The sequence below is a fragment of the Panthera uncia genome (assembly GCF_023721935.1).
Source record: "Panthera uncia isolate 11264 chromosome A1 unlocalized genomic scaffold, Puncia_PCG_1.0 HiC_scaffold_17, whole genome shotgun sequence".
In the NCBI taxonomy this organism is placed as follows: domain Eukaryota; kingdom Metazoa; phylum Chordata; class Mammalia; order Carnivora; family Felidae; genus Panthera; species Panthera uncia.
Window position 1 is genome coordinate 2369344 of NW_026057577.1, and position 10219 is coordinate 2379562.

General features: G+C 37.1%; 1 protein-coding gene across 1 annotated transcript; it reads left to right on the plus strand.

The window, feature by feature from the left end:
* The first annotated feature begins 748 nt into the window (after window positions 1-748).
* On the plus strand, window positions 749-1702 carry LOC125935085 (olfactory receptor 2A12-like). Its single transcript, XM_049648793.1, has one exon. The coding sequence runs from the start codon at window positions 749-751 to the stop codon at window positions 1700-1702; it is 954 nt and encodes a 317-aa protein (XP_049504750.1).
* Window positions 1703-10219: the final 8517 nt, after the last annotated feature.

The following is a 10219-nucleotide window of genomic DNA, read 5'->3' on the forward strand; positions in this document are numbered from 1 at the left end:
ATAGGCCCATAAGCAATTTCACACTGACTTCAAAATGGTAAAAAAAGCTTAGCTTTGAAACAATTACTTTTCTAAGGTCATTACTATAAATTTGGAAGTTCAATTGTTTAGAGGATTAATTATATTATTCCTTCTAATATTGAAGTAATGAAAGTGGTTAAAATAAGTAGATTTTGTGTATTATTGTACTTTTATGACATTGGAATTTATGTTCCATAAGAACTAAGAATTAAAACAAAACAATCAATCCTTTGTCTTGCTAAATGTAAACTTTATTATTACTGATGATTTTTTTCTTATAGTAGAAAGAGAATGGAATTATTTTTAACTATTATATTTTATACTAGGAATTTGGTAAAATCATTTTATTTTGCAGAATCTCTAGTTCCTTTTTAGAAAATGGATATTAATATTTGATTAGTAAAATGTAGAAGTGTGCTGTGTAGTACATATGATACAATGAGTAGAGGTGGGAGAAATTCTCAGTGTGAAACCAAAACCCTGTAATTCATCAAAAACAAGCAGTTGCATGATGCAGACAGTGATTTGGAAATGTTATTATTCCTTTGAATAGAATATTTGTCCAACAAAATTTCACAAATAATTGTTTATCCAACTTAAGATACATTTATCTCTAGCATTGTAGTTGATGTAATATGGGAATAGATTTAATGTCGCAATTTTAAAATAAGACCATTTTTGGTTTTTGCCTTCCTTTCATTTCAGCAGGAAACTTTCAATAGTCAAAATGGGTCATGGGAATTTCAGTGTCATCAGTGAGCTGATCCTTGTAGGATTTTCCAATTACCCCCAGACTGAAATTCCACTCTTTTTTCTATTCTCTCTGGTCTACTTGGCAAGTCTCTTTGGAAACACAACTGTCATCACTTTAGTCATTCTAGATTTCTCTCTCCAGACACCCATGTACATCTTCCTCTGTCATCTGGCCTTTCTCAACATATTTTTTAGCACATTTGTGGTCCCCAAGATGCTTTTTAATTTTCTCGCAAGCAAGAAAGTTATATCTTACAACTTCTGTATTGCTCAGACCTACATCACCTTATTCCTGGAGTCAACTGAGTGCTTTCTTCTTGCAGTAATGGCTTTGGATCGCTATGTGGCCATTTGTTACCCACTGAGATATCTGCTCATCATGAACTGGTCTGTGTGTGCGGCATTAGCTCTGGGGGCCTGGACCGTTGGCTTTTTTGCCTCAGTGGTGCCTCTCTACCTCACAATTCTTCCACTCTGTGGTCCATATGTTGTTGACTATATTTTCTGTGAATTGCCCATTCTTCTTCATATGTTCTGTGCTGATACATCCCTGCTGGAGACCATAATGGCCACAGGAGGGGCTGGAACAGTGTTATTCCCCTTCCTCTTCATTATACTCTCTTACCTTCGCATCCTGGTGGCTGTGATGACAATAGACTCTATTAAGGGCAGAAAAAAAGCCTTTTCCACATGTACTTCCCACCTGATTGCTGTGATCATGTATTATGGAACAGGAATGATCCGGTACTTAAGACCCAAGTCCCTCTATTCAGCAGAGGGAGACAAACTCATTTCTGTGTTCTATGCAGTCATCAACCCTATGCTGAATCCTTTCATTTACAGCCTAAGGAACAAGGAAATGAAGGAGGGTATGAAAAAAGTTATGGGCAAATACAAAATTAAAACAAAACAACAAATCACAGACTAGAATCTTTATGATTCTATAAGCATTCTTATAAGTGTTCTTATAAGCGTTTAAGGCAATGCTTATTTTTTTAACCTGTGTTCATATCCAAATACTATGAGACCAAGCTCCACCCCAAGTAATTTGGATTTGGCAGACTTCCAGATGAAAGTAGTCATTACATTTTTACAAATCTCCTCAAGTGTTTCCAGTTCAGATTTCTCCCATGAGTTAATATTTATGTATAGTTGTTCTTTAAGTGTTAGAACATTGTTATATCAACTCAATCAAATAGTTTGTGACCTGCACGATGAATTCCAGGTCAACACATTCTTATCCTCTGTAGCCACTCAATTTACAGTATTTTATTCTCTATTTTTCCATTTATTTTGCAAAGTTTAAAATTATGACAAGGTGACCAATCCTACTCTACTCATATGCTCCATCCTTTGAGGGATATAAATCTGAAGATACAAGTCTCAGATCTTTACAGGGGTAAAAAAGGCAGGCTAAATTCTGAAATACATGTCATTAACTCTTACAAAAAGAAAATATATCTGAAATTACTAATGAGAATTTTTTTAAAGAAATATAAAACTCTGTCCCCATTTTACTGCTTTTACTTTTTATTTATCTAAACTTTTACTTTTTGGTCTCTAATTTTAGGAAAAGGGTATGATTTTTTGAAATTGAAAACTGAGAAAAAAACTTCTCAATTACTTAAACTTTAGTTATCTCCATATGGAAAATAGCTTGCAGGAGTAATTACTAACCGTCATTTAATTTATTAACTTTTTAGCTATTTAAACACGTTGGCTACAATAGATTTGCAACTATAGTATTTTGAGGAGCCATATGCTAATTGGTTTAATACTGCTAGATTTGGAGGCAAACTTAAGAGTTAATCCTAGGTTCAATCACTTAGTTGGTGCATGTCCTTTATCAAAATCTTCCCTGTGCTTTAATATCCCACTTGAAAAATCAGGAAATGCAATGTATAGGAGTGTAAAAGTGAACACATATAATACAACTAAACTATGGGAGAGGCTTAAAACACACAAGACAAGATCATTCTCCATCTGCTATTGAAAAAAAGAAAAACTTTGTGCTAGATTCTACAATATTTTAGAAAGAAAATAAATGTACGGTAATTACACTAAATAAAAAATTTTTCAGATTATCTTTTCTAATATCTGTTGGAAATTGATGTTCCCATGTAAGTGGAAATTCCTCTTTTCAAGGTTAGGTTTGTACACTTGGAATAATCTAGAGGATCTATTCATGTGTCTAAGTATGAGGCCCAAAGAACTTAATGTTTCCAATTAACATATTTCATACCTGTGTACCAGGGGATGGCTAAAACATATGCCTGTGTAGCAGTCTTCTGACTTCTTCAAAGAAATTTAATTCTAATATATGGAAGAACCAGGATTTGTTCCTCTGTCATTAAATTTTATTAAATCCCAATGTATAATTCATAAGGAAAAAAAAGGAAACAAATCTTAATGTGGAATGAAGCAATAGGTGTCTGATTTGTAATATTTTTTTGCAATACTTAGGATTCCATGGCAACATTGTACAAACTACGCATGTGGATGGTTTTCTTTATTCCAAGTTCATTTAACAGTGGCTCTATATTAGTGAATTTTCTTGAAAATAATACAATATTTGTAGTGATCCCAAATGTTGTCGTCAAAACCAAAACATAGTAACATTGTATCTTGCTCTTATAACCATTTATCCAGCAAGCATAACATACTGGGGAAATCGTTTGAAAGGGAAGGAGTGAGAAGACCTGAATAAAAACTGAATTTAACTCAATATATACCTTGAAATCAATGACAAAACTATCCTTAGTTCACTGAAAAATGATCCTTCCTTTTAACTAGAAAATAGTTCTGGGGTACCAGAACTGTCGCCCAACCTACCGAGCCACTGACTTCGGTTCAGGTCATGATCTCACAGCTCTCGTGAGTTTGAGCCCTGCTTTGGGCTCTGTGCTCACAGCCCAGAGCCTGGAGCCTGCTTTGGATCCTGTGTCTCCCTCTCTCTCTCTGCCCCTAACCCACTCACATTCTGTCTCTGTCTCTCTCAAAAGTAAATAAACATTAAAAAAATTAACTAAAAAGTAGTTCCAATGAATCTTTCATGACTCACTGTCAGCAATGCAAGAATATTATGTGAGACTGTGGTAGTAATCAAGTGACTCTAGAACCAACATATATAGAGTAAGACCAGTTATTTTTCTGTTATTGCTTAAAATTAACAACATAGTTAGTAAAATGACTTTTAAATAACAAAATATAAATTAAGTGTGAAATAATAATCATAGATCAAGACTTTGATTAAAAGTATTTTTCAGGGAAAGTTTATAGCCTCCCCAAACCCCTGTGTTTGAATTTCATGTTGAATATTTAGCTATCTCTCAATGAAAATTTCCTGAGAATATAAATTTTGTCTGCTTTCTAGAGATTTCTGTTGTTCACCTCGTGGATTATATAAAAAACACAAAATATATCAATTTAGTTTATTAAATTATTATCACTGTCAATCCAGTAAATATTTGATTAACTCACTCTTATCTTTGGTTAAACCAAATTTTGCTCCCACAGCAAAAATTAATTTTGAACTCGCTTTTGACATGATTAATTTTGACAATATGTTGACATAGGTAATTTAAGCAATTTTGCAAACAATGGGTCTGTTACTGGAAACCATAAGCTAGAATACAAATGGACAATAAAGAGCAATTATGGGAAAACGATGTGGAGGGAAATCAGTTTCTCTAAGAATTAATTATGAGATACTTATTGCTCAAGTAACTAGCATAGGCTTTCCACACATCTTAATGAGATCATGGTAGGGAAAGGTATTTCTTCGTTTTGCCTCAACACACTGTCTCAAACACCAATGAAGACATCTTTTTTTGAAATTTAAACACATTACTTTGATTATTTGAGAAGAAATGACTAGTTACATAGGTAAGTAAATTAAATGCCCACTAAGTTCTTTCTTTTTAGCTTACAAAGAGGGCAGACTTGCAAGGAGTGTGTGTGTGTGTGTGTGTGTGTGTGTGTGTGCGTAAAATATATGGACTTGATAATTAACTGTGTTGTAGGATCTAACCAAGTAAAATTTTAATACATTGTGAATACTTGAAGGCAACATAAATTTTAGTGTCTTTAAAGTAATGTTCTCAGTATCAGGAATTAATGATGTTTACTCAGAAAATATATTTATTATATTTATTTTCTCTTTTTTCTTTGTTTTAAAATTTTTTAATGTTTATTTATTTTTGAGAGACAGAGAGAGACAGAATGTGAGCAGGGGAGGGGCAGAGAGAGAGGGAGAAAGAGCAGCACAGAGCCCTACACGGGGCTTGAACTCACTAGCTGTGAGATCATGACCTGAGCCGAAGTCAGATGCTTAACCAACTGAGTCACCAAGATATCCCTCTCTTTTTGTCTTATTCCATTCTAAATTTCTTTCCATTTCATTTGAAAATGACATTGCTTGGGGCACCTGGGTGGCTCACTTAAGCGTCTGACTCTTGATTTTGGCTCAGGTCATCTCATGGTTGTGAGATCAAGCCTGGTGTGTGGCTCCTTGCTGAGCATGGAGCCTGCTTAATGTTCTCTCCCACCTTCTCCCTCTGTGCCTCCCACTTGTGCATGCTTGCACTTTCTTTCTTTCTTTCTTTCTTTCTTTCTTTCTTTCCTCTCTCTCAAAAAAAATGACATTGCTAGCACTCTGTTACTCAACCTATACTGGGACATCCAACCTCTTAAATAATATTCCCCTTGCTGAAGTTGTTTCTCTTATCAAATGTTACAGAGTATAAATAAAATCTAACAAAAAACCTCAATATTCATTTAACTTGTGATTCCCTCTAAAAGGTATATGCACCCAATTGGCAGCACATTTTAGGTATCTCTACTGAGGATGGATATGACATGTGCCAAACTGTTTCTTAACAATTTTCCACAGTGATAAATCATTTTTATGTTCTTAGTGTGTCACTTCTTATCTGGGGAAATTTCGATATATTAATTAACAAGAATATACCACTTCAGAGGAAAATAAGGGTCCTAATACTGTCTGTATTATATATGTATATATTATCTATACAACATATATGTATAGTAAAAAGAATTATATATGTATATATATATATACACACATATATATACATACATATATATATATACACATATATTTATATACTATAGTATAATTACTATATTTTATTTATATATATAATATATAATTTATATATAATTATATTATAATTATATTATATATTATATATAACTATATATGTGTGTGTATATATATTTATATATATCTATATCTATATCTATATCTATAACTTATTTTAAGGAATTATCTCAAGTGATTATGGAGGCTTGAAAGTCAAAGTTCAACCCAAAACATGCAGATGGGCCAACATGCTGGAAACTCAGAAAGAGCTAATGCTATAGTTGATATCTAAAGGTCTTCTACCTGCTGAATACCCTCCTGGTCAGGAGACTTTAATATTTTGCTCTATTTAGGCCTTCAAATGATTGAATAAAGCCCACCCACATCATGGAAGGAAAATCTGCTCTTTTCAAAATCCACTGATTTAAATGTTAATCTCATCCAAAACACTCTTACAAAAACATCTAGAATAATATTTGACCATATATCATATATCTGGGCAACCATGGCCCAGCCAAGTTGACATATAAAATTAACCATACAATTCTTTATTTAGTTTGTTCATTTCTTGCATATAGTAGCTCATTGTTTTTTAGGTGTTCATTCTGTACCATACACAGTATGAATCGATTAGGTCAAGTAGTTATTTAATATATTATTTGGGGTTTTCTATATATAATATTGTATTAACTGTGAGTATAGATCTTTCTCTCCACTTTGGATACCTGTTATTTGTTTAAATTCTCTGAATAGTATTTCCAATACTATGTGGAGTAAAAGTGACAATAGTAAGTGCATCCCTAATTTGTTCTGTTCTTGATTTTAGAGTAAAGTATTTCAAAATTTTGGCTTCACTGGAAAGATGGCAGGGTAGGAGGACCCTAAAGTTGGTTTGTACCACAGATACAACTAGCTGACACTCATAGTAGCGTAAATCACCCAGAATCTGCCGAAGAGTGGCAGAAAAAACTCCATAACTAAAGGTAGGGAAGAAAAAATCAAAGATGGTGGGAAGGGTGAGACTTCTTGGAAGAAAGTTGACTGTGGCTGTTCACAGTGGGGAGGGAGTTTGTGGTACAAAGAAGGGTGGAAAACAGACATTCACACTGGGAAGCCCACAAAGGGGAGGATGAATCCCTATTATATTTTCTTTGAAAGCTAGAGGGACTGAATTCAGTGAGTTCTTACAATCAGTGGGAGTTAAATCTTGGAATTTTAAAAATCAGTGGGTGAAAACAGGGAGGGAGGGAAGATGGCTGCGTAGGAGGACACTGGGCTCACCGTGCGTCCTGCTGATCACTTAGATTCCACCTACACCTGCCTAAATAACCCAGAAAACTGTCAGAGGATTAGCAGAACGGAGTCTCCGGAGCCAAGCACCAGACGAGAGGCCCACAGAAGAGCATAGGAAGGGCTGCGAGGCGGTGCGTGCTCCACGGACTGGCGGGAGGGAGCCGGGGCGGAGGGGCCGCTCGCCGGCCAAGCAGAGCCCCCGAGTCTGGCAGGCAAAAGCGGAGGGGCCTGACGGACTGTGTTCCGACAGCAAGCGCGACTTAGCGTCTGGGAGGTCATAAGTTAACAGCTCTGCGCGGAAAGCGGGAAGGCTGGAGGACAAAGGGAGGGAGAGCTGCTGAGCCCCCGGAGGACGGAGCTCAGTTTGGTGGGGAACAAAGGCACTCGCCAGCGCCATCTCTCCTGCCCTTCCCCCAGCCAAAATCCCAAAGAGAACCAGTTCCTGCAGGGAACTTGCTCCCTCTGTGCAAACACCCAACTCTGTGCTTCTGAGGAGCCAAACCTCCAGCAGCGGATCTGACTCCCTCCCGCTGCCACAGGGCCCCTCCTGAAGTGGATCACCTAAGGAGAAGCGAGCTAAGCCTGCCCCTCCTGCTCCCATGCACCTTGCCTACCCACCCCAGCTAATACACCAGATCCCCAGCACCACAAGCCTGGCAGTGTGCAAGTAGCCCAGACAGGCCATGCCACCCCACAGTGAATCCCGCCCCTAGGAGAGGGGAAGAGAAGGCACACACCAGTCTGGCTGTGGCCCCAGCAGTGGGCTGGGGGCAGACATCAGGTCGGACTGCGGCCTTGCCACCAACTCCAGTTATACACCACAGCACAGGGGAAGTGCCCTGCAGGTCCTCACCACTCCAGGGACTATCCAAAATGACCAAATGGAAGAATTCCCCTCAGAAGAATCTCCAGGAAATAACAACAGCTAATGAACTGATCAATAAGGATTTAAATAATATAACAGAAAGTGAATTTAGAATAATAGTCATAAAATTAATCGCTGGGCTTGAAAACAGTATAGAGGACAGCAGAGAATCTCTTGCCACAGAGATCAAGGGACTAAGGAACAGTCACGAGGAGCTGAAAAGCGCTTTAAACGAAATGCAAAACAAAATGGAAACGACGATGGCTCGGAGTGAAGAGGCAGAGGAGAGAATAGGTGAACTAGAAGATAAAGTTATGGAAAAAGAGGAAGCTGAGAGAAAGAGAGATAAAAAAATCCAGGAGTATGAGGGGAAAATTAGGAACTAAGTGATACACTAAAAAGAAATAATATACGCATAATTGGTATCCCAGAGAAGGAAGAGAGAGGGAAAGGTGCTGAAGGTGTACTTGAAGAAATCATAGCTGAGAACTTCCCTGAACTGGGGAAGGAAAAAGGCATTGAAATCCAAGAGGCACAGAGAACTCCCTTCAGACATAACTTGAATCGATCTTCTGCACGACATATCATAGTGAAACTGGCAAAATACAAGCATAAAGAGAAAATTCTGAAAGCAGCAAGGGATAAACGTGCCCTCACATATAAAGGGAGACCTATAAGACTCGTGACTGATCTCTCTTTTGAAACTTGGCAGGCCAGAAAGGATTGGCACGATATCTTCAGTGTGCTAAAGAGAAAAAATATGCAGCCGAGAATCCTTTATCCAGCAAGTCTGTCATTTAGAATAGAAGGAGAGATAAAGGTCTTCCCAAACAAACAAAAACTGAAGGAATTTGTCACCACTAAACCAGCCCTACAAGAGATCCTAAGGGGGACCCTGTGAGACAAAGTACCAGAGACATCACTACAAGCATAAAACATACAGACATCAAAATGACTCTAAGCCCGTATCTTTCTATAATAACACTGAATGTAAATGGATTAAATACGCCAACCAAAAGACATAGGGTATCAGAATGGATAAAAAAACAAGACCCATCTACTTGCTGTCTACAAGAGACTCATTTTAGATCTGAGGACACCTTTAGATTGAGAGTGAGGGGATGGAGAACTATCTATCATGCTACTGGAAGCCAAAAGAAAGCTGGAGTAGCCATACTTATATCAGACAAACTAGACTTTAAATTAAAGGCTGTAACAAGAGATGAAGAAGGGCATTATATAATAATTACAGGGTCTATCCATCAGGAAGAGCTAACAATTATAAATGTCTATGCGCCGAATACCGGAGCCCCCAAATATATAAAACAATTACTCATAAACATAAGCAACCTTATTGATAAGAATGTGGTAATTGCAGGGGACTTTAACACCCCACTTACAGAAATGGATAGATCATCTGGACACATGGTCAATAAAGAAACAAGGGCCCTGAATGATACATTGGATCAGATGGACTTGACAGATATATTTAGAACTCTGCATCCCAAAGCAACAGAATATACTTTCTTCTCGAGTGCCCATGGAACATTCTCCAAGATAGATCATATACTGGGTCACAAAACAGCCCTTCATAAGTTTACAAGAATTGAAATTATACCATGCATACTTTCAGACCACAAGGCTATGAAGCTTGAAATCACCCACAGGAAAAAGTCTGGGAAACCTCCAAAAGCATGGACGTTAAAGAACACCCTACTAACGAATGAGTGGGTCAACCAGGCAATTAGAGAAGAAATTTAAAATAATATGGAAACAAACGAAAATGAAAATACAACAATCCAAATGCTTTGGGACGCAGCGAAGGCAGTCCTGAGAGGAAAATACATTGCAATCCAGGCCTATCTCAAGAAACAAGAAAAATCCCAAATACAAAATCTAACAGCATACCTAAAGGAAATAGAAGCAGAACAGCAAATGCAGCCTAAACCCAGAAGAAGAAGAGAAATCATAAAGATCAGAGCAGAAATAAACAATATAGAATCTAAAAAAAAACTGTAGAGCAGATCAACGAAACCAAGAGTTGGTTTTTTGAAAAAATAAACAAAATTGACAAACCTCTAGCCAGGCTTCTCAAAAAGAAAAGGGAGATGACCCAAATAGATCAAATCATGAATGAAAATGGAATTATTACAACCAATCCCTCAGAGATACAAACAATTATC